This window comes from Moschus berezovskii, chromosome 8 (assembly GCF_049115385.1).
Source record: "Moschus berezovskii isolate FMDL1 chromosome 8, NW_MosBer_1.0, whole genome shotgun sequence".
In the NCBI taxonomy this organism is placed as follows: domain Eukaryota; kingdom Metazoa; phylum Chordata; class Mammalia; order Artiodactyla; family Moschidae; genus Moschus; species Moschus berezovskii.
Window position 1 is genome coordinate 96,897,275 of NC_142467.1, and position 27,964 is coordinate 96,925,238.

General features: G+C 50.5%; 1 protein-coding gene across 6 annotated transcripts in view; it reads right to left on the reverse strand.

Annotated features, from left to right (window-relative positions):
• Positions 1-27,964, reverse strand: part of ARHGEF18 (Rho/Rac guanine nucleotide exchange factor 18) — a 104,887-nt gene that overhangs the window by 50,549 nt on the left and 26,374 nt on the right. For 4 of the 6 annotated variants that reach the window (XM_055428932.2, XM_055428934.2, XM_088838971.1 and 1 more), the window contains 8 exons: positions 18,693-18,954; positions 17,513-17,663; positions 16,748-16,862; positions 15,692-15,749; positions 15,314-15,358; positions 14,679-14,756; positions 12,804-12,906; positions 12,520-12,661 (listed from right to left, as the gene is read on the reverse strand). In XM_055428932.2, the coding sequence (XP_055284907.1) occupies positions 12,520-12,661; positions 12,804-12,906; positions 14,679-14,756; positions 15,314-15,358; positions 15,692-15,749; positions 16,748-16,862; positions 17,513-17,663; positions 18,693-18,954 (954 nt within the window). Of the gene's footprint in view, positions 1-1,531; positions 4,946-12,519; positions 12,662-12,803; positions 12,907-14,678; positions 14,757-15,313; positions 15,359-15,691; positions 15,750-16,747; positions 16,863-17,512; positions 17,664-18,692; positions 18,959-27,964 lie in introns of those variants that run through there. The other 2 variants (XM_088838973.1, XM_055428936.2) reach the window with 2 other exon arrangements.

Below are 27,964 nucleotides of genomic sequence, written 5' to 3' on the forward strand. Positions count from 1 at the left end.
TATAAAACAGGTAAACAGCAAGGATCTACTGTATAGCACAGGGAACTATCTCGTAATAAACTATAATGGAACAGAGTATGAAAAAGAATGTATATATGTGTGTGTATATATATAGGAATATACATATATGGGAATATATTTATACATAGGGAATCCCCGGTGGCTCAGCAGTGAAGACTCTGCCTGAAATGCAGGAGATGCACATGTGATCCCTGGGTTGAGAAGATCCCCTTGAGAAGGAAATGGCAACCCACTCCAGTATTCTTGCCTGGGAAATCCCATGGACAGAGGAGCCTGGTAGGCTATAGTCCATGGGGTCACAGAGTCAGAAACAACTTAGTGACTAACCAACAACAAATATATATATATATATGTATAACTGAATCACCCTGCTGTACACTTGAAAGTAGAACAGCATTGTAATCAACTATATTTCAATAAAAATTAAAATACAGACCTGGGGGCATACCACATGCACAGAATATACAACATTTATGGAGCATTCACCATATCCCAGAGGCTGTGCTTCCCACCTTACATGTATTACCTCACCAAATCCACAACCGAAACTCATTCTGTGTTTAAAGACGGGGAGACTGTGGCTTAAGTGGTGGAAATTGGGGCCAGAAGAACCCAGATGTGATTTGACACTCAAGCCTGTGCTCTTGACACTTCTCCATACAGCTCCAGAATTAATTATTCACCCGGATACCTGCAAAACCATCCCCACATCGCCCTTGGCCATAGGGCTGTTCACCTGTCCTGAACTTTCTCTAGTCAACAAGAAGAGACCTGCCCTTCTACGATCCTGGCTGGAGTTCCACTGTCCCCCAAACGGAGACAAAAGAAAGTAAAGTTGTGTTCTTCATTTCCGAGGTAAAACTTCGCCAACACTTTCGATCCCCTGGGCCAGCCATCTCTTCTACCACTTCGATCTCAACAGAGAACCAGGCAGAAAGACAGGAGAAGATAGCTACAATAAACCGTGCAAGGACCCAGGGCCTCTGATTCCTGCACCGCACCATCTAAATTCTTCCACAAGAAAGAAACTGGAGGGAGAACTAAAGACCCAAAGCACACACACTTCCTATGATTTTGCGACCCTAACGATCAACAGGCAGGAGGACGTGGGCTCCACGGAGTGAGCGATGCTCGGAGGCTTCAAGTTCCCCGGTGCTGAGTTATCACCACATCTCAGGTCCTGCACCGGGAGCTCCAGATCCCGGACGCCGAGTCCTCACCCCGTTGAACCAGGGAGGTTGCACTGCCCAAGGGCTGGGGCTCGGCCGGAGCCGGTAGGCATCGTCTGAACTGTGCCTTCTCCAAACAGAGCCTGCATGCACGGAAGGGACAGCCTGCACTGCAGGATCCGCCCGCCAGTTTGGACGAGCCCACGGGGGCCAGCCCCGAAGCCGAGGCAGACTCGGGGGTCCTGCGCCCGAGGCCAACCCCGGGAACCGACGGCGCCTTCGTGGGGCCCGAGGCCTCCTTCCGAGCCTCGCTCTCTTCAGACCTGCCCCGCCGCCCTCACCTCGGTCCGCCGCAGGTCACTCGCCGCCCGCAGCTCCGTTAGCTTCCCTGCCGCCGCTGCCGCCCAGCCTCCCGGGGTCCACGGCTGCCCTCGGCTCAGAGCCGGAAGCGGGAAGCCGCGGTGGTGAGTTGCGCACGCGCGGCCCCGCCCCCAAGGGCGGGTCAGAGGGTGTGGGCCCGGAAGGGGGCGTGGCTCGAGGATCGGTGGGTCGCAAGAACCTAGGGTCTTGAGGCTCAGCCTGGTGATGCAGGCAGGGATATTTAGCTCGAGCTTAGGCAAGGTGAGGGGACTGAAAGGTACTTTCGAGGAGGGTGAGGGCGATCCTTGAGGGGCGGGTCAGTCGGGCAGAGGGGCGTCTAAGGGAGGGAGGTCCTGAGAGGAAATCAGCGGGGTCGGGAGCCGTTTTGGGGGAGGGGGTCAGTGGGGCCCCGAGGTATTCGCGGGACTGGGAGGCGCTTAGAAGGACTCTTAAGGAGGGATCATTGGAGTTGAGGGGCGTTTTGTGGGGTTACAGGGGACCTGGGTGATTAGCAGGTCTGGGAGGGGTTTCCTGTGGTAGAGGATAGCAGGGCTGGGGGGGGAGCGACTTGGGGAGTTAGGGGTATCTGGAGGCAGAAAGTGGGGTACAGTGGAAACCTGGGAACATCAAACGGGGATTAACCCTAGGGGAGAGAAATTTGAGAGGGGAGGGTGCAAGAAATGGAGAGAACAGTTCTGTCTCCTGCGAAGAAGTGGCACCCTAGGTTACAGGAAGTGAAAATTTACAAGTCTTGAAAACATGAGTCATTTATCTCTCAGGTGATCCAAGACACTGCAACATAGATACCACTGGATATCCCAAACACATTTCAGACACCCAGGCAGATACCCAAAACTCACTTTCAGGCACAGGAAAATAGACATCCCTTGTAGGTCCCTTGCTGCTGCTGCTGCTATGTCACTTCAGTCGTGTCCAACTCTGTGCGACCTCACAGACAGCAGCCCACCAGGCTCCCCCATCCCTGAGATTCTCCAGGCAAGAACACTGGAGTGGGTTGCAATTTCCTTCTCCAGTGCATGAAAGTGAAAAGTGAAAGTCAAGTCACCCAGTCCCTTAAATACCCCCAAACTATTCAGAATCTGAAAAACATGCCAAATAGCTCAAAAGTACTGGACACCTTCATCCAGTAGCCATCAACTACCTGCAAACAGGCTTTCAGACACTCTGGAGTATATCAAAGCCCCACATGGAAACTTCTAGATTCCCTCCAACACAGATGCTATTAGAAACCCCCAAAGGGGTGTTCAGAGGATGGAACACATGCTGGACACCCCCACAGAGGTGTTTTCAGACACCTATAGACATGCCAGATGCCCCTCCACGTGCCAGCATCCCCTCAGATACCATCAGCCACCCCAGTCCTGAGACTTGTTGTCTAATCCAGGCCCTCCATAGGTGAAGGGGGTGGGTAGGAACCAGGAGAGGAGCCAAAGAGCTTTCACCTCAGGTCCAAGCTAGTCAACCAGGTCAAGATTGCCCCAAAATAAGCTTACTTCAACACACACAATCAGGACGTCCCTAGTGATCCAGTGGCTAAGACTCCATGCTCCCAATGTGAGGGGTCTGGGTTCAATCCCTGGTCAGAGAACTAGATCCCACATGCCACAACTAAGAGTTCGAATGCCGAACTAAAAAGTTCTGCATGCTGCAACTGAAAGATCCCACGTGCCTCAACCAAGACCTGGTGCAGCCAAATAAAGAAATAACAATAATAAACCCACACACAATCTGTGTTTGAGAGCTCTCAGTTTAGAACCTGGGTGGCAGAGTCCCCAAGTGACCTGCCTTTGGTTTAAGTCCAGACTTCATGATCAAGAGAGGGAACATGTCTAGGGAGTTGGAGGGTCCAGAAGTGCAAGAATCCCACCCCAGTGGAGGTCATCAGACACCCACCCCAACTGAGGTCAGAAGCCCAGACACAGGTACTTTTGAGGTCTTGATGGATCTGTAAATGACCACTCTCTGAATGCCCATAACTTTTGGACTTCATCCCAAAGGCAGTGGGGAGTCAGTGAAAGATTTTAAGCAGGAAGAGTGGCATGATCCTTATATCTATAGCTCCCTTAGTTACAGAAACCTTCAGGTTGATAAAGTTCTCCCCGAAACCCTTTCAAGGGGCCTGTCAGAAAGAAGAGGCATCTCTTGCTTTCCTTTTATCCATCCAACCATTTTCTGCTTTTACTGAGTCCTTGTCATGGGCCAGGGACTCTGCCAAGAGCTAAGGATTTGTGTTTCTCAGTCTTGCTACACAATGGCAGTTCATGCTTGTGCTCAGTCACTCAGTGGTGTCTGACTCTTTGCGACCCCATGGACTGTAGCCCCACCAGGCTCCTATGTCCATGGGATTCTCCAGGCAAGAATACTAGAGTGGGTAGCCATTCCCTTCTGCGGGGAATCTTCCTGACCCAGGGATCTAACCCAGGTCTCCTGAGTTGCAGGCAGATTCTTAACTGTCTGAGCCACCTGGGAAGCCCACAATGTCTGCAGACATTGCTAAATGTTCTTCGGGGGGGGGGACACAGTGGCCCTTGGCTGACAGCCATTGGCCTTAGAGACACTCAGAACTTAAAGTCACCTCATGCAGGCTTCCTGGGGGAGGTAGCCTTGCTCTTTGTCTTAGAGAATGAGTAAGAGTTAGGTGGTGGAAGGAGTTTCAGGAAGAACACTGAATGAGTAAGGCACACGTGACCGGCACGAGCAGCCACGAGACTTCAGGGTGGCTGGGCGAGGGGATCTTGGTGGTTGAGTAGTGGCAGAGAAGGGTGGAGGGCTAGGTGGGGTCAGACCACGGAGGGACCTCAAAGGTCAAGGCTAGGAACAGGACTATCAGGCTCTCCATCAGTGGGGCTGGTCGCTAGGAAAGAATCTCAGCTTTACCCTGGAGAACCTAATTACCTGGAACATGATTCACTTCCTGTTCTGTTCAACTTACAGTGGGGCTGTTTCCTTAAGGGGACAGTCAGTCACATCTAGCTTTGAATACCTGTGATGGGAGGTAGGCTTGTGGCAACTTACATCTGGGTGGTGCCTGCTCTCAGCCTGCTGGAGTGAGACACAGGTGTTCTGGCCTCACGTTGCTCCCTTAGACAGGTGTGGGGCTGTGGCCAGAAGTTAGGGTTAGGGTCTGTGACTAAAAGGCTAGCTTTGCCTCCATAATAAGAGCTATCACCAGGACTTCCCTGGTGGTCCAGTGGCTGAGAATCCTCCTGTCAATGCAGGGGACACAGATTCAATCCCTGGTCCGGGAAGATCCCACATGCCATGGAGCAAATAAACCTGTGTTCCACAACTGCCGAAGCCCACCTGCCTTAGAACCCATGCTCCGCAACAAGAGAAGCTACCACAGGGAGAAGCCCATGCACCGGCAACTAGAGAGTAGCCCCCGTTTGCCACGACTGGAGAAAGTCCACTCAAAGCAACGAAGACCCAGCACAGCCAGTAAATAAACAAATAAATACTCAAATTTAAAAAGAGAGATACTGCCAAATGATGATGCCAATCGGTGCTACCACTGCCCGTATGTACCCAGCACCATGTTGAGTGCTCATCAGTTTTGTGACACGAACTTCAGTCTCCCTTGATCTCAAAGGGTTGTCCTGAAAGTCAAATGTTGTCTCCAGAATATGGAACTTGACTCCTGCCATCCTGAGAGTAGGCTGGATTGAGTGACCTGCTTCTGGAAAGTAGAGAAGAGAAACGGGAAAAACAGCAACCTGGCAGTTGTTACCTTACCCCGGTGATAAAGATTAACATTCTCAAGGATGTCATGTCGATACCACTTACCCCCTGATCTGATGAGGCAGAAAGTTTCCCCAAACCCATAGCCCCTCTACAATTTTAAGAAAATACCAGGACTTCCTTGATGGTGCCGTGGGAAAGAATTCACCTGCCAACGCAGGGGACACGGGTTTGATCCCTGGTCTGGGACGATTCCACATGCTGCGAGACAGCTAAGCCCATAAGACACAACTACAGAGCCCCGTGCTGCAACTACTGAAGCCTGAGAACCCACAGCCTGTGCTCTGCAGCAAGAGGAGCCACTGCAGTGAGAGGCCCATGCACTGCAACGAAGACCCAGTGCAGCCAAAAACAGATAATAAGTAAAAAGAATTTTAAAGTGAGCTTCCCTGGTGGCTCAGATGCATCCCCTCCCGCCTACAATGAGGGAGACCTGGGTTTGATCCCTGGGTTGAGAAGATCCCCTGGAGGAGGACATGGCATCCCACTCTAACAGTCTTGTCTGGAGTATTCCCATGGACAGAGGAGCCTGGCGGGCTACATTCCCTGGAGTTGCAAAGAGTCAGACATGACTGAGCGACTAAGCACAATTAAAAAGAAAACATAAGACATGGGAATTCTCTGGGCATCCAGTGGTTAAGAATCCGTACTTTCCCTACTGAGGATGTGGGTTTGATCCCTGATTGGGGAGCTGAGATCCCACAAGCTGAGAGGCATGGCAAAAAACAAACCCATCAAAATCCAAAAACCAATAATGGTAACAACCTCCCCCAAAACATCAGGCAAGCCCAGATTAATGGACATCGTTCAGACACCTGGCTAGCATTTCTCTGGATTGTCAAGGTTATGAATAGTAAGAAGAGACAGAGAAACCCTCACAGACCAGAGAGACTAGGAAGACGGGATGATTGAAGAGAATGTAGTATCTGAATTGGATCCTGAAACAAGGAGAACACTAATGAAAGAGCCAAACCAAACCTGGTGAAATCTGAATAGAATCCAGAGTTGGGTTGATAGTACTGCACCAATGTTAGTTCCTGCTGCTGCTAAGCCACTTCAGTTGCACAGAGTCGGACGACTGTGCGACCCCGTAGACGGCAGCCCACCAGGCTCCTCTGTCCCTGGGATTCTCCAGGCAAGAACACTGGAGTGGGTTGCCATTTCCTTCTCCAATGCATGAAAGTGAAAAGTGAAAGTGAAGTCACTCAGTCGTGTCTGACCCTCAGCGACCCCATAGACTGCAGCCTTCCAGGCTCCTCTGTCCATGGGATTTTCCAGGCAAGAGTGCTGGAGTGGCTTGCCATTGCCTTCTCCGATGTTAGTTCCTAAGTTCTGACAAATGTATCGAGGTCCTATTGAGAGTTCCTTGGACTGCAAGGAGATAAAATCAGTCAGTCCTAAAGGAAATCAACCCTGAATATTCATCGGAAGGACCGATGCTGAGGCTGAAACTCCAATACTTTGGCCAAGTGATGCCAAGAACTGACTCACTGGAAAAGACCCTGATGCTGGGAAAGATTGAGGGCAGGAGGAGAATGGCGCCAACAGAGGATGAGATGGTTGGATGGCATCACTGACTCAATGGACATGAGTTTGAGCAGACTCCGGGAGATGGTGGACAGGGAAGCCTGGCGTGCTGCAGTCCATGGGGTGGTAAAGAGTCAGACACGACTTAGTGACTGAACAACAACAACAAGAAGCCATTAACATGAGGGAAAACTACGTGAACTGTATATGGGAGCTCGCTCTGCACGTTTCTGTAAATCTAAAATGAAAAGTTTCCAGGAGGATAGGGGTCTGCCCCCCACTGGAGGGGTAAGAGAGTCCTCAGATAGTTGCATACTCTAAGTTGCTCCCCCAGGTGGCTCAGTGGTAAAGAATCTGTATGCAATGTAGGAGACCCAGGTTCGATCCCTGGGTTGGGAAGATCCCCTGGAGGAGGAAATGGCAACCTGTTCCAGTATTCTTGCCTGGAAAATTCCATGGACAGAGGAGCTGGGGTTCAGTCACAGGGTCGCAAAGCGACACAACTGAAGCAACTGAGCATACTCCAAGTTAGAGTCTATTGCCAAAATGCAGCAAAAGACTTCACTTCCAAGTTACAGATCTGGTCTCTTTGAAGTCTGATCTTTTGTCTTACTCTAATGTTAGAATCCCTAGGTAAGCATTAGTTTCACCATAGTATTAGCATGGATTCTTTTTTTCCTGCAACGACAACAACAACAGAAAACATTAAACTATCCCTCCTGACTGTCTTGCATTTTATTCTACACGTGGTTATTTGCTGGTTTATGCTAGCCAAGGACAGCAATCCACAACAGTTCCATCCTTACATCAGGAATGGAATCTGATCCTGAGTGTCTAGTATTTTGCCTGTAAGTCTACTGATAAAAAGATTGTTGGAAGCCAGTCATAGAATCTGAAAATAAACTCTAGTCTCTCCTTTGCTATTTTGGGATTTTCACAGAAGCCAAGAACTCATTGCAAAACATTTTTGCAAGTATGACTGCTTATATTCCATCTAGGAACAATGCATTTTTGCTTGGTTTAGAATTACTGGTAGCTTATTTTAAAGCAAAGGAAAACCACTGAGTGCGTGTTTGCTGTCTTTAGAACTGTTTGCCAAAATATGGTATGAAAATGTTTCCATCTTCCTGCTATTTTAAATATTATTGTACAGAGCCATTATCAATGCCATTTTTTTTTGTAGGAAAAAAGCCTTAAAAAGTGCTCCAAATATTGACACTAAGTGCATCAAACAAAGTGTCTTTGGCATATTAGACTTTTGCTCTTCTGTAATTTAATATTTTTCAAATATAAAATTTTGCCTTTGTTGCTGTTCAGTCGCTCATTCATGTCCAACTCTTTGCCACCCCATGGACTGTACAACACCAGGCCTCCCTGTCCTTCACCATCTCCCAGAGTCTGCTCAAACTCATGTCCATTGAGTCAGTGATGCCATCCACCCATCTCATCCTCTGTCATCCTCTTCTCTTGCCTTCAGTCTTTCCCAGCATCAGGGTGTTTTTTCTTCGCATCAGGCATTGGGGTTTTCGGCTTCAGCTTTAGTCCTTCCAATGAATATTCAGGGCTGATTTCCTTTAGGATTGACTGGTTTGATCTCCCTTCTGTCCACAGGACTCTCAAAGAGTCTTCTCCAACAGTTCTTCGGCACTCAGCCTTTTTATTGTCCAGCTCTCACATCTGTACATGACTACTGGAAAAACCATAGCTTTGACTATATGGACCTCTGTAGGCAAAGTAATGTCTCCTTTTTAATACACTGTCTATGTTTGTCATTGCTTTTCTTCCAAGGAGCAAGTGTCTCTTAATTTCATGGCTGCAGTCACTGTCCACAGTGATTTTGGAGCCCAAGAGAATAAAGTCTGTCACTGTTTCCATTGTTTCCCCATCTATTTGCCATGAACAGATGGGACGAGATGCCATGATCTTATGTTTTTGAATGTTGAGTTTTAAGCCAGCTTTCACTGTCCTCTTTCACCTTCATCAACAGGCTCTTTAATTCCTCTTCACTTTCTGCCACAAGGATGGTGTCATCTGCGTATCTGAGGTTCTTGATATTTCTCCTGGCAATCTTGATTCCAACTTGTGCTTCATCCAGCCCAACATTTCACATGATGTACTCTACATATAAATTAAATAAGCAATATGACAATCAGTTCAGTTCAGTTCAGTCGCTCAGTCGTGTCCGACTCTCCGCGACCCCATGAATCACAGCACACCAGGCCTCCCTGTCCATCACCAACTCCCGGAGTACACTCAAACTCATGTCCACAGAGGTGGTGATGCCATCCAGCCATCTCATTCTCCGTCGTCCCCTTCTCCTCCCGCCCCCAACCTTTCCCAGCATCAGAGTCTTTTCCAGTGAGTCAACTCGTCGCATGAGGTGGCCAAAGTATTGGAGTTTCAGCTTTAGCATCAGTCCCTCCAATGAACATCCAGGATTGATCTCCTTTAGAATGGACTGGTTGGATCTCCTTGCAGTATAAGGGACTCTCAAGAGTCTTCTCCAACACCACAGTTCAAAAGCATCGATTCTTCGGCGATCAGCTTTCTTCACAGTCCAACTCTCACATCCATACATGACCACGGGAAAAACCATTGCCTTGACTAGACGGACCTTCGTTGGCAAAGTAATGTCTCTGCTTTTTAATATACTATCAAGGTTGGTCATAACTTTCCTTCCAAGGAGCAAGCGTCTTTTAATTTCATGGCTGCAATCAGCATCTGCAGTGATTTTGGAGCCCAAAAAACCAAAGTCTGACACAATATACAGCCTTAATATACTCCTTTCCCAATTTTGAACCAGTCCATTGTTCCATGTCCAGTTCTAACTATTGCTTCTTGACTTGTATACAGATTTCGCAAGAGGCAGGTAAGGTGGTCTGGTATTCCCATCTCTTGAAGAATTTTCCACAGTTTGTTGTGATCTACACAGTCAAAGGCTTTAGCCTAGTCAATGAAGCAGAAGTAGATGTTTTTCTGGAATTTTCTAGCTTTCCTGTGATTCAACAGATGTTGGCAATTTGATCTCTGGTTCCTCTGTGTTTTCTAAATCCAGCTTGAACATCTGGAAGTTCATGGTTCACGTACTGTTGAAGCCTGGCTTGGAGAATTTTGAGCATTACTTTGCTAATGTGTGAGATGACTGCAATTGTGCAGTAGTTTGAATATATCTATATATTTATTTAAAAATACTCAACTCTGCATCAACATGGATGCATTTCTCCACTGGATGAGTACTGGCTCAGTTCTGGATCTCTGCCCTCATCCTTCCTTCTGCCAACTTCCCACCTGCTCCTTGAATTTGATGTCTGAGATAGAGCCCCTCAGGGCTTGATTTTGGCCTTCCAGGGAGGTCCCAGTATCCAGCAGACCTCGCTCCCACCCGACCCAGATGAAGAGATGAAGAAGTCAGCAGAAACAGGAAGTAACTTGCTGGTCAGGAAGATTCTCTGGAGAAGGGCATGGCAAGCCACTCCAGTATTCTTGCCTGGAGAATCCCATAGACAGAGGAACCTGGTGGGATACAGTCCTTGGGGTCGCAAAGATTCAGACACTACTAAAGCGAATTTAGCACACACCTGCTACTTAAAAGGACTTTAAGATGCTGAAGACTTTGCAAAGCCTGGGTGGCCTCTGCTGGAGACCGTTCACAGGGTCAGAAAGCAGGCTGGAGATCTTTGGAGAGAAGCTGCAAATGGGTCCACTCCTGACCGCAGCAGCCAACAGGCCTGCCGCCAGCATAAACGACTCTGGAAAACTGGAGGAATGAGGAAGAAGGAAAATGCCCACGTGCGGGACCAGGCAAGGCAGAAATGCAAAACCTGTGGCTCAGGTCTTGAGGAGGCACCTGCCCCTGGGGTGGAGGGACTGCTCTCACTGCATGGCCCACCCTAGGGCCAATTCTCTATTGCACTCACCCACTGATTCTCACCCGTTCATTCCTAGCCCCCAGGGGACATTTGGCCACATCTAGAGACAGTTTTGGCTGACATGACTCATGGGGCAGGTGTTAACAGCATCTAGTGGGTGGAGGCAAGGGATGCTGCTCAACATCCTGCAATGCACAAAACAGCCCTCCCCTCCCTCAACAAAGAATGACCAGGCCTCTAAGAGCAATAGGGCCAAGGTGGAGGAACCCTGCAGCAGCCTGAATTTGCAACTGGCCTGCAGTTGCCAATGCCTCCTCTCTGCACCTTGTCAAAAAAGCAAAGTTCTAAGTCTCATAAAAGACCAGAGTCATCTCCCTCCAAGGCCTTTGGAACCCAGTAATTTTTCCTGATTTCTGAGTTGAGTTTCCCCAGGTGGCTCAGTGGTAAAAAAGAATCTGCCTGCCAATGTGGGAGACACAGGTTCGATCCCTGGGTTGGGAAGATCCCCAGGAGAAGGAAATGGCAACCTACTCCAGTATTCTGGCCTGGGAAATCCCATGGATGAGGAGCCTGGCAGGCTATAGTCATGGGGTCACTAAAGAGTCCATACATGGCTTAGCGACTAAACAAAACAAACAAAATGTTTTCCTGAGCAGAGACTGTTATTCCTGAGACAGTGCTGGGAGGCAGGAAATTGCCTGTTAATGGGCTGATCCTGCCTCCTCCCCTCCTCTCTCCCTCCAACTCATGTATTACAGACCTAACTCCTTTCACTACATCATGCCTGCGTGCATGCTAAGTTGCTAAATCATGTTCAATTCTTTGCGACCCTACAGACCATAGCCCTCGGGGCTCTACTATCCATGGAGTTCTACAGGTAAATATACTGCAGTGGGTTACCATTTCCTCCTCCAGGGGATCTTCCTGACCCAGGGATCGAACCCAGTTCTCCTTCATTGGCAGGCGGATTCTTTACCACTGAGCCACCAGCGAAGCCCCATCAGGGAATCATAACGTGGCCTTATTTGGAAATAGGGTTATTGCTAATGTATTTAGTTCAATGAGGTCATACTGAGTTAGGGTTGGCCCGTTATCCTTAGGCAAAGGGGAATTTGGGGCATGAACATGAGTATGGGGACAATGCCACACGAAGACCATAGTTCTGCTGGCACAAGCCATTGGACTTCCAGAGACGGGAAAGATGCTTGGGATGGACCCTTTCCCAGCACCTGTAGAGGGAGCTGACACCTCGATCTTGAACTTCTCCACAACTCTGAGACAATGCATTTCTGTGGTTTAAGCCGGCCAGATTGTAGCTAACCAATACGCTGGCTGCGTCTGGATTTTGCCAACAACGAAAGCTAAAACTTAAAGGGAATTTGGGAGTCCCCAACTTCCCTGGTGGTCCAGTGACTAACACTCTGCACTCCCATGGCAGGGGGCCTGGGTTCCATCCCCAGTGAGAGAACTAGATCTCACATACTGCAACTGAGAGTTCACATGCCACAACTAAAGATCTTGCGTGCTGAAACGAAGACTGAAGGTCCTGCGTGCTGAAACGAAGATCTGGTGCAGCCCAATAAATGAATTAATAAGCATTTTTTAAAAAAGGAACTTGTGTGGGGGGAGTCCAAGCTAACCAAATACCCCCTGCTCTTAGGGATGGATTCCTGGTGACCTCCAGGAAGACATGGTTGGCCTGAGCTGGAAAGGGAGGATGCAAAGAAGGAAGGAGGCCATGGGAGCGATTTAGGGGAAGTGAGGCAGAGAAAGTGGCTGCCATCCAGGGCAACGGGCTGGGCTACCGGACTCACCAGAGCTCAGAAAAGGTTTGCCACACAGAGGGCAGCTGGAGTGGCCAGAGAAGGTTCCTCGAGCCAGCTGGTGCCCGTTGATACATTCTTTCCTCTCTCGCGCATCCTGACCTTTGTCCTTCTGATGCACTGGGGTCTTCCCCTGTTGGGGACAGAGGTGGACTTTAGAATGCCCTGTGTGTCCATTCCCGAACCTAGAATCACAGGGCTCTGGGACCAGGGACATCCTGGCAAGCTGGAGAAGGCAGAGAGGGTCCCCCCAACCCCTGGCCCAGCCCTCTGACCTTCTCCTTCTGCCTGGTGACTCGATTGCGCAGGGAGCTCAGGCTGCGTTTCACCCTGGTGCCCCTGTCACTTCTCTCCGTCTTCCCCATGCTGTCCTCGCTCCTAAGGGGTGGAGAGTTTGGTGAGGAGGGTTACAGCAGACCCAAAAGGCCCTTCTGGCCAGTTCTTCAGGTCACTCCTGGGGTCCACCTGGAATCTGTCTACCTGTGGCCCCTCTATCCTGTTCCACCCTCGCTGTGGTCCTGAACCCTTTCTCTCTCCTCTCACTCACTTATTCACTCAAGACACATTTACCGGGCTTCCCTGGTGGCACAGTGGAGAAGAGTCTGCTTGCCAATGCAAGAGACACAGGTTCGATTCCTGGTCCAGCAAGATCCCACATGCTGTGGGGCAATGAAGCCCCACAACTACTGAACCTGTGCTATAGAGCCTGGGAGCCACAGTGACCGAAGCTCAGGCACCTAGAGCCCACGCTGCACAACAAGAGAAGGCACCACCATGAGAAGCCCAACACCGCAACTAGAGAGAAGCCCGTGCAGCAATAAGCGCTGAGCGCAATTGTATATGTATACATACATATATAGGTGAGTGTGTATATATATAGTTTGCACACAGATATAGTATGTATATATAGAATAGGTGTAGGTATCTATCTATATCTATATATAGAGAGAGCTTCCCTGGGGGCTCAGATGGTAAAAGAATCTGCTGCAATTTGGGAAACCCAGGTTTGATCCCTGGGTCGGGAAGATCTCCCAGAGAAGGGCATGGCAACCCACTCCAGTATTCTTGCCTAGAGAATTCCATGGACAGAGGAGCATGGCGGGCTACAGTCCATGGGGTCGCAAAGAGTCGGACACGATTGAGCAACTAACACTTTCACTTTCACATACATATATAGGGCTTCCCAGGTGGCTCAGTGGTAAACAATCCGCCTGCCAAGCAGGAGACCCGGATTTGATCCCTGGATCAGAGAGATCCCCTGGAGAAGGGAATGGTAAACCACTCTAGTGTTCTTGCCTGGAAAAAACCCATGGACAGAGGAGCCTGGCAGGCTACAGTCTACAGGATCTCAAAGAGTCAGACCTGATTGAGTGACTGACCACACACACACACACAAAACATTTATGGAGGTTTGCAAAGTTCCAGCAGACTTAGGGACTGGGTTTGGCTAGGGGAAAGTGACATGGTCTTAAGCTTGAGGTGCCTTGATGGACCTTGTCCATCTCTGCCTCCTTTCTCTGAGTCACACCTGCTTCCTTTCTTATCAGCCTGAAACCCTGTTCATTCTTCCCATGGGATGTCTTTCAAATCCCCCTGCCCTCTTCCCACCCAACACTCCAGCCCTAGATCCTACCTCTTCTGGATGACCAGCACACTCTCATTTAATAAATACATATTAAGTCATTGTATGTATTTATTATAATACATATAATACAAAGAAACCCAGCCCCTGCAGAATCGAGTCCCTGGAGGGAGATTCCATGCCTCTGGTCTGCACCCTTGATGGTGCTCACCATCACTGGTCACCACAGAGCTGTGGACTTCTGCTTCCCAGTGGCGATCTGGCCTTTGCTGACTACCCCCCCCCTCCTTCCAGCCCCACCCCGACACCGTTCCTGTGGAAGGCACCTAATTCTTTTCCCCATCTCATCTCAGCACACTGGCCAACTCTTACTTTCCCATTGGAACCCAGCTCAAGTTGTCACCTCCTCCGAGAAATCTTCCCCTGCTCTCACAGGGAGTATGAGGAGCCCCCTGCGACTCCCAAGGTTGCTCTGGCAATTCCAGTAAGAGGGTGGGGACCCTCATCTCAACTCAGGCCCCTCTCTCTCAGTTCAGTGCCGGCCCCGCCCGCAGCTCTGGGTACTCACTCAGACAAGAACTCAAACCAGGTGAGGTTCGAAGCTGCTCCTCCAGGGCAGACTGACAATCGAGCCCTCTGCCGGGCCCTGCAAGGTCAGAGGGGACAGCACCAGGGTCGGCAGCCCTTCCCCCAACCCCTAGCGGCCCCCTCATCTGTCCCTCTCTTCCGGGGCTCCCGTGGACAGGTGTGCAGCCCATGACCAGGGATCCCGTCATCCCTCCACATGTGGGCTTGGATACATGGTCATGGTGATGGGTTTTCCAGCAGAGGGTAGTAACAGGTCTTGGCCAAACAAAATCAACATGTCGGGAAGACTTTTCCAACAGATGGCAGCATTCTGGGATTGGGCCACCCTTTCCCGTCTGCACAAAGGTACGGCAGGGCTGGTGGCAGCTTGCTTCTGCGTCCCGTCCTTCCCCACACCTGTGTCTCCTCCCACCTCTCCAGTCATCGTTCCCTCCCATTTCTCCCCGTCTTCACACACGTCCCCTCGACCCGTCCGCTCTGCCACCTGTGCCCACACCTGTCTTCCCGTATCCGTTCCCTGCTTGCGTCCCCCACCCCATCCACCCTGTCCCCATGCCTGCCTTCTGCATCTGTCTCACACAGCTGATCCCCCACACCGAGCCCCCATCCACTCACCCATGGTACTGTCGGAGTTCTTCAAGCACCTGCTGGACAATCAACCTGAGCGGGGGGTTGGATAAAAACAGTCCGCGGTTGCCCCCAGTGACAGACGTTCCCCCAAACGAGCTGTGAATGCCTGACCCGGCCCTGGTCCTGATGCGCGACCTCTAACTGGGAGCCCCAAACCCCCTCCTGATGCTGTCGAGAACCTTCTGAGGTGCCTGGGAGAAAGTCAGTGTGGGAGAGGAGACTGAGGTTGTTAGAGGGGGACTGTGGGGGGCCCTGCTCACTTTTATGGGCAATGATGCTACATCCCTGCATTCCTCTTCCCCAAACCTTGACCCCCTTGGCTGTCCCGGGGGTCCCTCCCCCACCCAAGGGTCAGACACTCACACATGATTCGGCTCCACATGATCCTTTTCCAAGCACTCCAGCACCGGGGGGTCCAGGCCTGGAAGCAGCCCCCACCCCAGGAGACATAGATGTGAAAGGTGCCCTGGGGCAGGACCAGCCTGGCATACAACCCCTGAACGCACCCCTGCGGACTGGGAGCCGGTCCAGACGGGGCTTGCCATTCTCGGGGTGGGCAGAGTTGTAAAGAGGACAGAGAGCCAGGGACAGAAGCGTCCGGGTGTGTCATGAGCTTCACATGTATTAGGTCAGTGGACCCTCAAAGTGATGCTAAGGAGAGGCTCTGATTGTCTTTCTTAGCGAGAAAGCAGAGGAGGTTCAGAGACTTGCTAGAAAGTGGCAAATGCCTGGAGTTTCCTGGTGGTACAGCAGTTAAGAATCTGCCTGCCAATGCAGGAGAGATGGGTTTGACCCCTGGTCCGGGAAGATTCCACATGCCTCGGAATGCCTCGTGCGCCACATCTACTGAGCCTGTGTTCTAGAACCCTCGAGCCACGTGCCAGAATTGCTAAAGCCTGTGCACCCTAGAGCCTATGCTCCACAAGAGGAGAAGCCTCTGCATGAAAAGCCCATGCACCGCACTGAAGAGTAGCCCCTGCTTGCCGCAACCGGAGAAATCCTGCACACAGCAATGAAGACCCAGTGCAGCCAAAAAATAAATTAATAAATAAAAATTTTTAAAAAAGAAAGTGGTAGCTTCTGGCTTGGCCTGTAGGTCTTTCTGATACCAGAGGGACACAAGCTCTTCAGATGGAGATTCAAAGAAAAAGAAAGAGATAAAGAAAGAGACAGAATCAGAGGAGGAAGAGAGGCCTGGCGGTCATTCCAATATTGTGCCCACCTTGGCTTGAGAGTCCCCTGGGAGGGTGAGGGGGAAGGGCAGATGATGGAGGAGCCATGTCACCCCTCCCCCGGCATTCTGCCCAATTCCTGCCAAGGTAACCCTAAGCTTCCTCCACCAGCCCCAACCAGGGGACCCTCCAGCAGAAGCCCCCTATCCCACTTGTTTGAATAAAGGAAATCCCCAGGCTGGGCTACCTTGAACAGCTGGAGGCGGCACTTCCAAAGCCGGAAAGATTTCCAGGGAGCTGATCTCATCAAAGGACACAGGAACAGACCGTGACCTCACTCTTTTCTCAGGGCTGTCACATTCCTGCAAGGAATAAGCATCTCGCTAAGCCCGGAGACACCCTGGGCAGCAGGCAGTTTCCCTGGGTCGAGGGTCCCCAGGCTCCAGCTTCGGACAGGGGCTACCCTCAGCCTTGGGGCACAGGAGCAGGGATGGGTCTCCATAGCAGCCGAGGGCTGGAGCAAAGGACCATACCAGCCGAGGACCACCCCCCAGCTGTGGGCTGGAGTTCTGGAATTCTGAGCCACAAATTCCAGCCACGGCCAGAAACTCCCCCCACCCAATCATGGTCGGGGCAGAGATGACCCAGGAGGAAGCCTCAGCTCCAAGTGTGCATTCTACAGCTTTGGGCTAAAACCCCAGACCTGAGACGAGCTCTTCTCCATTGCAAAGTTCAGTCACAGACAGGGCTTCCACCCAGCTGCAAAGATTCAGAGACAAGCCTGAGCTCCTTAGCCCAGGGGATGGCAGCTACAGCCAAGGATCTCAGGCCAGCAAAGGACCTTCAGGCTTGGTCTGGAGTCTTAAGACTCAGCGTCTCCTCTGTCATGGGCGACATCTACCATGATGGATCAGTCCCCCCAGCTATGTGTAAGGCACCCCTGGGTCCCACAGAGCCAGCTGCTGGGCGCATAGTTGTGTTATTAACTGGGGTGGTTGGGGGTTGCACCAACCTTGCTTGGTTGCTCTGCAGGGGTTCCACCCCCAGGCAGACACCCTTGGGTCCAGGCCTGCAGGCCCTCTCCTGGCAGGTTCAGAGCAAGGCTGGCCAGTGTCCGAGGCAGACAGGGCCCCTCATTCATAGCTGAGGATTCAATGCTGAGCCTGGTGGAGAACAAGAGGGAGTCAGTCTCTTCCACTGGGCTGTCGCCCCAGCTCCAGCATTCGAGGCACAGGGGCCTGGGGGAATCCTTGGGTGGTCCTATGATGGGGGCAGGACACAGAGATTGGTCCAGATCTCCCAGCACCAGGAGGGTGGACAGGGAACCTGGCTAGAGGACTTGATGCTGAAGTTCCATTTGCATCACAGGTCCACTGCTTTTTTACATAGATTAGATTACTATTTGGGGAGAACTGTGAGGGGTGGGGGCTTCCCAGGTGGTGCAATGGTAAAGGATCTGCCTACTAATGCAAGAGACATAAAAGACTGGGGTTCAGTCCCTGGGTCGGGAAGATCCCTTGGAGGAGGACATGGCAGCCCACCCCAACATTCTTGCCTGGAGAATCCCATGGACAGAGGAGACTGGTGGTCTACAGTCCATGGGGGTGCAGAAGAGCCGGACACAAGTGAAGTGACTGAGCACACAAGCATGTGATGGGTGGAGGGAGAAGGAGGGGCTTGGGGAGGGTTGGGGGGGCCCCAGCTAAAGCACTCCACTGTTTCGGGCTGCCAGTGTACTGGGTGGGCGGTGCCAAGCACCCATCTGTGTTTCAAACAGGAGCGCGTCTGTGGTTCTGTGCTAGTGTATGCAAGGGACACATTTAGGCATCTCTGGGTTTGAGCAGGGAGAGGGTTCATGCCTGTGTGTTGAGTGTGGGCGTGTACCCCCGGTGTGCGAGGGCAGGTGTGCTCATCTGGGTTCAAGCATGCCTGCCAGCTTCACGCAGCCTCCAGGTTGGGCTGGTGCACGCTCCTTCAGCGTGTGCCTGCTCACCCGTGCACACGGGTGCGTGTGCCCACACGCACGTGTGCACCTCTGGAGGGGGTCTCTGGGGCTGTCTCTGATAGCACAGACACCTCTGGTGGCCCTTGAGCTAGGTGACCAAGACAGAGGTGGTGGCGGGGGAGAGGAGCAGCGTGTGGCTACCCTGGGAGGTGTGTCCCGGAAGGCGGTGGTGCGGCGGGCGGCTGACCTCTGCCGGCTCTCGGAGCAGCTCCTTGACCTCTCCCAGCTGCGTCTCCGAGTGAGGGCCTGGGACCCCGCAGTGCTGGAGAGGGGCGTTTCTCCTCTGGCTTCTTCGCTAGGGGGGCCACTGCCCCTGGCCCCCCCAGGCTGGCTGTGTGAAAGGACTTCGAGGCCCAGGTCCTGGAGATACTCACTGCCCTGAAGGGCCCCCAAGTCCAGGCTGAGGTCCTCTGAACTCTCACTACCACCGAGCAGCCCTGGGATTCCATCTTCCTGGAAACAGATGGGGAAAAGGCCTTGACCCACAGGCAGCGAAGACCCCCACACCCAGACCCTCCCTGCCATCCCCCCCTTGTCCAACCTGGGCTCTGGGCCTAGCTCTTGGCAGGTGGGGTAGAGTGGGGGTGGTCCCCTCAGTGCAGGCCTTCAAGGCCTTAGTCCTCTGAAAAAGGGCTGGAAATCAGGGCTACCGGCCCCGACTCCACCTCCATGGCTGAGTTTCTGTCTGATCATCTTATGAAACAGGCCACATAACTTCTGTCCTCTGTCCTGTCTGCAGGCTCACCCAGCTTGCTTTAAGCCTCTTATAAGATCATGTGTGTGAACGCAATTTAGTACAAGTGCTGTACTTCAATACTGTGGCCACCTGATGCGAAGAGCTGACTCCTTGGAAAAGACCCTGATGCTGGGAAAGATTGAAGGCAGGAGGAGAAGGGGACAGCAGAGGATGAGATGGTTGGATGGCTTCACCGACTTGGTGGACTTGAGTTTGGGTGGACTCTGGGAGTTGGTGATGGACAGGGAGGCCCGGCATGCCGCAGTCCCTGGGGTTGCAAAGAGTCGGACACGACTGAGCGACTGAACTGAACTGAACTGAGCTGCATACAGTACCCTCGATGCTACTGGCTGAATTTCGGGCAGTACTGTGGCTCCTCGGCTTTCCCCAGGGCTGCCCTTAGGGGTCTCCTAGACCCTAAGGCTCCCTCCCAAGCCAGGATTAGACTGAAGCAAGTGAGGAACCCACCTCGGGCACAAAATTGTAGGGGGTGCCCCCAAACTCAGAGATCAAGAAAAGCATATTTTAATACATTTTTTTTAAAGTTTGTAATTTTCATGTTTTTCTTTTTCCTTTCTTTTTATGTTTGGCCACACTTCATGGCACGGGAAACTTCCCACACAAGGGATCGAACTTGAGCCGCTGTAGTGGAAATGCAGTCTTTACCACTGGACCACCAGTAAGTGTAAGTAACTCAGTTGTGTCCAACTCTCTGCGATCCCATGGACTGTAGCCTACCAGGCTTCTCTGTCCATGGGATTCTCCAGGCAAGAATGTTGGAGTGGTAGCTATTCCCTTCTCCAGGGGATCTTCCCAACCCAGGAATCAAACCAAGGTCTCCTGCATTGTGGGCTGATCCTTTACCGTCTGAGCCTCAGGGAAGCCCTAAGGACCACCAGGGAAGCCCCTAATACAACAATAACAAAAAATCCCAACAAACTTCAATATAGTGCAAAGAGTTCCATGATGAACAAATTATCAAAGTGTTACGACATGACAGGGACTTCCCTGGTGGTCCAGTGGTTAGGACTTGGTGCTTTCACTGCCGGTCTGGGAACTAAGATCCTGCATGCTGTGTGCTGTGGCCACAATTTTTTAAAAAGGCGGGGCTTCCATGGTGGCTCAGAGGTAACGAATCCGCCTGCCAGTGCAGGAGACACAGGTTCAAACCCAGATCCAGGAGGATCCCACATGCCTTGGAGCAACTAAGCCTGTGCACCACAACTGCTGAGCCTGTGCTCTCGAGCCCTTGAGCCACAACTACTGAGCCAACGTGCTGCAATTACTGAAGCCTGTGTGCCCTAGAGCCCATGCTCTGCAATGACAGGCCACCGCAATGAGAAGCCTGTGGACCGCAACTAGAGAGTAGCCCCTGTCGCCACAACTAGAGAAAACCTGCGTGTAGCAACCAAGACCCAGCATAGCTAAAAATAAATACATAAATAAATAATTAAAAAAATTAAGACATGACAGTACTGGACCCTGCACTTTGCTCACCTCACCCTATTTCCAGCCCTCGGCTCCATCGTACCAGAGACTAGCTTGGAACCTCTGAGCTCCTAAATCCCCTCCAATACCTTCCTCTCCCTCCTCAGCACGGTATTTACAAAGGGCTCCAGGGTCCGCCACCTCCTGCTTCCAGCCCCTCTGCAGCCTCACGTTCCCACCCACCCAGGAGGCATCTGTTAGACTCCAAAGATACACAGAGGTGGATGATGACGCCACATCCACCAAAGCACCAACCAGTTGCCTCCCCAACAGTTATTCAAGGGCCTTATCCTTAATCCCATTGCAGCTCTACCAAGGGGCGTTGTTGTCCCACTTTCTAGATCAGGAGACTGAGGCTCAGGGAGGAGAAAGGACTGTGCAGCACAGTTGATAAAGGGCAGTGCCAGACTCAAGCTCTGTGGGATCCGTCTGGATCCAAGCTCTATGCTCTTTCTTGCTCTACTTCCTCCTCTATTTCTTTTTCTAGTCTTTCCTTCGAGAAGGCAACAGCACCCCACTCCAGTACCCTTGCCTGGAAAATCCCATGGATGGAGGAGCCTGGTAGCCTGCAGTCCATGGGGTCACAAAGACTCAGACACGACGGAGCGACTTCACTTTCACTTTTCACTTTCATGCATTGGAGAAGGAAATGGCAACCCACTCCAGTGTTCTATACTGGAGAATCTCAGGGACAGGGGAGCCTGGTGGGCTGCCGTCTATGGGGTCGCACAGAGTTGGACACGACTGAAGCGACTTAGCAGCAGTCTTTTCTTTGCCCTCTCCTCTTCCTCTCATTCATCCCTTTTTTTTTTCTTCCCAGCCAGGGCACCTGTTTTTTTCTTTCCCTGGAGAATCTCTTCTCCTAGGCCATCCACAGGCAGCCTGATGAACTCCTATTCATCCTTCAAAACCCACCCTGGGCATGCCCTCCAGGCTGCCTTCCTGACATGTCCAATCTAAATAAGGTGTCCCTCCTCTGGGCTGTCAGGGTCTGCAGGATAAGGACTATTCCTTTCCAGGCTGTTGTTAACACTGTCCTCAGACAGGGTTTGGTGGGTAGGTGGGTGGTCCACCCGCCATGCTCCAGGCAAAACCAACCCTGAGATGTGGCCTTAGGCATCTGTGTGAGCTCAGGCAGTCTTTGATGGACTGTCCCGATTGGTGGCCTAAAGGGCCCAGTGAGCAGACCTGCCACTCCTGATGGTTTCTACAAGAGGCTCCCAGGATAGAATTGCCAGATAAAATACTGGACGCCCAGCGAAATTCGAACTTCAGATAAATGACTATTTTTTTTTCTAGTGTAAATAAATTACAAACATTTCAATATTTGGCATTCAATTCTAACTGGGCATCCTGTAATTTTATTTACTCAATTTTGCAAGCCTACCTATCCATGGGCCATTTGGCCGGTCATGGCCAGTCTTTACTAGGAAAGGGGGAACAGGGAGGTCCCTGCTAACGCTTGGTGAGGGGAATTTTCAGAAAAGCAGCCAACTGAAAGTGGAAAATACCTGGACTTCCCTGGTGGTCCATTGGATAAGAATCCACCTGCCAATGCAGGGGACACGGGTTCAATCCCTGGTCTGGGAAGACCCCACATGGTGTGGGCCACCTAAGCCTGAGTGTCACCACTACTGAGCCCACGCACTCTAGAGCCCACACTCTGCAACAAGAGAAGCCACCGTAATGAGAAGCCCACACACGCAACTAGTGAATAGCCCCTGCTCGCTGCCACTAGAGAAAGCCCCCGTGCAGCCATGAAGACTAAGCATAGCCCAAAACAAGCAATAAATAAATAAACAACATTTTTAAAAAAAGAAGAGGGAAATACTTGCCAGCCAAGAGCCAGACATTTGGTTGGCTGGGGATCTTGGCTGGTGGGAGGCAGGTGGCAGTGTCCATACCTGTCTTGTATGAGGTTGGAAGAGCTCTACAGGGTCTGGCTTTTTCTCTGACCTTCCCCACTTGGAACTCTACAGTTTTGATGCCTTATAGTAAAATATATATGGGGCTTCCCTGGCAGCTCAGTGGTAAAGAATCTACCTGCCAATGCAGGAGACTGGGGTTTGATCTCTGGGTCAGGAAGATCCCGTGAAGGAAGAAATGGCAACCCATTCCAGTATTCTTGTCTGGGAAATCCCATGGCCAGGGAAGCCTGGCGGGCTACAGTCCATGGGGTCACACAAAGAGTCAGACACAACTTAGTGACTGAACAACAGCAACAAAAATATAATATAAAATTCACCACTGTAACAATTTTGTGAACAACTCTGTGGCATTAAGTACCTTTACTCAATGGGCAATCATCATCACTCTCCATCTCCAGAACGTTTTTCATCTCCCCCAAAGGAGGGTTTGTATGTAGTAAACAGTAACTGCTCGTGCTTGCCTCCTCCAGCTGCTGGTCACCTCGACTCCACGACCGTATCTCTTTGAGTTTGCTTATTCTTGTTGTTGTTCAGTTGCTAAGTTGTGTCTGACTCTCTGTGACCCCACGGACCGCAGCACGCCAGGCTTCCCTGTCCTTCACTATCTCCTTGAGTTTGCTCAAACTCATGTCCTTTGAGTCAATGATGCCATCCAATCATCTCATCCTCCGTCGTCCCCTTCTCTTCCTGCCCTCAGTCTTTCCCAGCATCAGGATTTTTCCCTATGAGTTGGCTCTTTGCATAAGGCTTTGGCCAACTGCCTATTCTAGGCATCTTGTGTAAGTGGAATTGTACAATGTTTGTCCTCTTGTGTCTAGTTTATTTCACTTAGCTTGATGTTTTCAAGTTTCCAAGTTCATCCGTGTCCTAGCACAGGTCACAGTTTCCTTTCTTTTTAAGGAAGGATAACATTTCATTGTATGGATGGACCACACTGTATGGATATAAACAAAACTGCATTTTGTTTGTCTGTTTGCTCTTTGATGGACAATTGAGTGGCTTCCACCTTTTAGCTCTTGTGGATTTTGCTGCTATGAATACAGGTGTACAAATGTCTGAGTCTCCATTTTTACCTCTTTTGGGTAGATGTGTAGAAGCGGGGTTGCTAGATCATACAATAATTCTCTGATTGGTTTTTGGAGCCCTGACCATATTTTCCACGGTCTCCCCTCTTGAATTTCTCTTTTGCACCCACTAATCTGTTTTCTTTTTTTCTTTTTTGGCTCCTCTGTGTGGCATGTGGGATCTTAGTTCCCTGACCAGGGATCGAACCCATGCGCCCCGCAGTGGAAACATGGGATCTCAGCCACTGGAATTCCAGGGAAGTTCCTGTACCCACTGCTCTGGTTCGCCCCACCTGCCTGGCTGTTCCTTCTCTGTCTGCCGCTTCCTCCCTGTGTCTTTCATACACCAGGGTCCCTCTCCTTCAGTCTGTGTCCAAAAAACCCACCCCTCTGGCCCCAGCTGGTCCGGGTTCCCCTGATTGTCCTCTGACTTCCCCAGCCGCCTTTCTGAAGTCACTCCCATCCCATCCCATCCCCGGTGTCTGGACAACCTCTACCAACTCCCATCTTCCTCTGCCACAGCCCCTAAAGTTTCCTCACATCTCTGGTTTTCATCCTCCTGTAAATATAAACACGTCAGGACAGCCTCTTGGCCTGGACTGGGTCCCCCTCCTCTGTCTCCTGCATCTGGCCTCCCTCACAGGAGGCAGAAGTGGGAACCCGGCCAGGGCTTTGGGTGGAAGGGGAGGGTGGACGGCTGTGGCAGGTACAGTGAGGGAAGGGGAAGGAGGGGGCTTTGTCCTTTGCTGGGGAACTTGTATCTTTCCTCCAACATTTCCTGGGTGAGAAACAGGAGCCAGACCATTAGGAGCCTCCCCGGGCATCTGCCCAAACATAGGTATGCTGGCCCTGACACCCCAGAGAGCATGCCATCAACTCAGACTCCTGCTCCCTGGACACTGGGGAGCCTTGGGGGATGGGTGCCTCCCCACCCCCGCAGACCCAGAGGCGAGATGCTCCAGGAATTCCACTCTATAAAAACGGCTAGCTGCGTGCAGATTTAAATAGTACACAGATCAACGTTTTTTTTTTTTTTCTAACTGTAAATGGCTATTTATCTCCTTGTACTTAAGGAAAAAAATAGCACACCAGAGCAACTTCATGTCTCTGGTTCTGTTTCATCATGTAAAACAGGGAACGAGTTTCAAACAAGACAGCAAAACAAGGACAGAGGGTTTTCTGATGGCTGGAAGGGTAGAAAGGCCTTTGTCAGGGTTTGCATCCTTGATGTAGCTTTTGTTAGCTCAGTGTGACCTAAGGCAGGTTTCTAACCCTCTCAGGGCCTCAGTCTTGTCATCTCTAAAATGGGTGTTATGTTGCCTTCCTTTTGAATATATTTTTATTTGCTTATTTAGTTATTTTTGGCTATGCTGGGTCTTCACTGCTGTGTGGGCTTTTCTTTAGTTGCAGCACTTGGGCCTCTCACTGCAGTGGCTTCTCCTGTTGCAGAGCACAGACTCTAGGGCACTTGGACTTCAGTAGTTGCGGCTTGTGGGCTCTAGAGCACAGGCTCAGTGGTTGTAGCACATGGGCCTAGCTGCTTCTCAGCCTGTGGGATCCTCCCAGACCAGGGATCAAACCCTTGTCTCCTGCGTTGGCACGTGGATTCTTTACCACTGAACCCTTCAGGGAAGCCCTGTGCTGCCTTTTTGCAGGATTGCTGGGTAGGAGGAATGAGATGATGTTTATTTTACATCTTGTGAGCCCTTGATCAGTGGAAGTAGATATGGGGTTGGCCAAAAAGTTCATTTGGGTTTGAAATTTCAGATTTTCAAGCTGGTTTTAGAAAAGGCAGAGGAACCAGAGATCAAATTGCCAACATCCGCTGGATCATCGAAAAAGAAAGAGAGTTCCAGAAAAACATCTATTTCAGCTTTATTGACTATGCCAAAGCCTTTGATTGTGTGGATCACAATAAACTGTGGAAAATTCTGAAAAAGATGGGAATACCAGATCACCTGACCTGCCTCTTGAGAAACCTGTATGCAGGTCAGAAAGCAGCAGTTAGAACTGGACATGGAACAACAGACTAGTTCCAAATAGGAAAAGGAGTACGTCAAGGCTGTATATTGTCACCCTGCTTATTTACTTATATGCAGAGTACATCATGAGGAACGCTGGGCTGGAAGAAGCACAAGCTGGAATCAAGATTGCCGGGAGAAATATCAATAACCTCAGATATGCAGATGACACCACCCTTATGGCAGAAAGTGAAGAGGAACTAAAAAGCCTCTTGATGAACGTGAAAGAGGAGAGTGAAAAAGTTGGCTTGAAGCTCAACATTCAGAAAACTAAGATCATGGCATCTGGTCCCATCACTTCATGGCAAATAGATGGGGAAACAGTGGAAACAGTGTCAGACTTTAATTTTGGGGGCTCCAAAATCACTGCAGATGGTGACTGCAGCCATGAAATTAAAAGACACTTACTTCTTGGAAGGAAAGTTATGACCAACCTAGATGGCATATTAAAAAGCAGAGACATTACTTTGCCAACCAAGGTCCGTCTAGTCAAGGCTATGGTTTTTCCAGTGGTCATGTATGGATGTGAGAGTTGGACTGTGAAGAAAGCTGATCGCCGAAGAATTGATGCTTTTGAACTGTGGTTCTGGAGAAGACTCTTGAGAGTCCCTTTGACTGCAAGGAGGTCCAACCAGTCCATCCTAAAGGAGATCAGTCCTGGGTGTTCATTGGAAGGACTGATGCTAAAGCTGAAACTCCAATACTTTGGCCACCTCATGCGAAGAGTTGACTCATTGGAAAAGACCCTGATGCTGGGAGGGATTGGAGGCAGGAGGAGAAGGGGACGACAGAGGAGGAGAAGGGGACGACAGAGGATGAGATGCCTGGATGGCATCACAGACTCGATGGACATGAGTTTGAGTGAACTCCGGGAGTTGGTGATGGACAGGGAGGCCTGGCGTGCTGTGATTCATGGGGTCGCAAAGGGTCGGACACGACTGAGCGACTGAACTGATAACATCCTATGGAAAAACCTGAGCAAACTTTTTGGCCAAGCCCATATTATAGTGGTTGTTTTTAACACTTCAAGAATCAGGGATCTTCCTCTGGGGCCCTTTCAGATGGAGCTAATTGGAATAGACTGATGATTAAGCCCTGCAATGACAATCAAGTATGAGTGAATGTTTTAGAAAGTAGAAAGTGGGCTAGAAAGAACAGGCGGGGACAGTTGACTCTGGAGGGACAAGAATTCTGGACTGGAGTTCTACTTAGGAAATACCTTTTTTGTTATTATTTTTTTAAGCTTAATTTTTTTAAGTTTGAAAGATTAGATTTATTGTAAGCCAGATCACACAGAAAATCCCTCTTTTAAAATGGACAAACCCCTAGGGTAATCACTGGTGTGCAAAATCTACTAAGGATAACTCAATTAGGACAGGTTAGACCATCTTTAGACAGCTTCCATAACCAAAATTAAACCCCCAAATGGTATTTCCAATCACATAGTGTCTATGTGACGTGTAAATGATTTCTTGAACTGGCTATATAGGTCAATATATATAGCCAATTGCATATATTTTAAAATAATCTATATCTTACATATATATATATACATACTTTTCATTAAAATGCATGTATATTTCAATGAAAAGTCCTACTAAATGTAAAAAAAAAGGAAGGAAGGAAGAAATCAGGGAGGGCTTCCTGAAGGAAGTGACAGTGAGGGACACCCTGAGCAATGAGTAGGAGTTAGGTAGGTGGAGGCTCTGGGTGAGGGCATTCCAGGCATTAAGAGAACAGGATGATCAGAAGCTTGCAGGCTTCAGAGTTCAGGATGCCTTCCCTCAAACTGGCAAGATTTCCTTTTGGCTGGAGGTGCGTGTGTGTGTGTGTGTGTGTGTGTGTGTGTGTGTTGGGGTGGGGGGGATGGGGCTGGATCAGCAGGCCTGGGAGCTCAAGGAAGGATTTAATCTCTAAGTTCCCAACAGTAGTGGTAGGGAGGCTCAGGGAGAGGAGGTGGTGATTCCCCTTCAGAAAGATGATGCAAGATGCAGAGCCCAGATGGGCTTGAAGCAGCAAAGACGCCTGTGCAGATCACCTGGGTGAGCAACTCTGGTGGCCTCCACCAGGGCAGTGGAAAAGCAGGGACAGACATGGATAGAACTGAGAGCTGTACAGGTTTGATGGTCACAGGGCTTTTGGACAGAAGGGGCAGGGACATCGCCATCTGATGCCTCCAGCTCTGGTGGCCAACGAGATGAGGACGAGGATGTGGGTGGCAG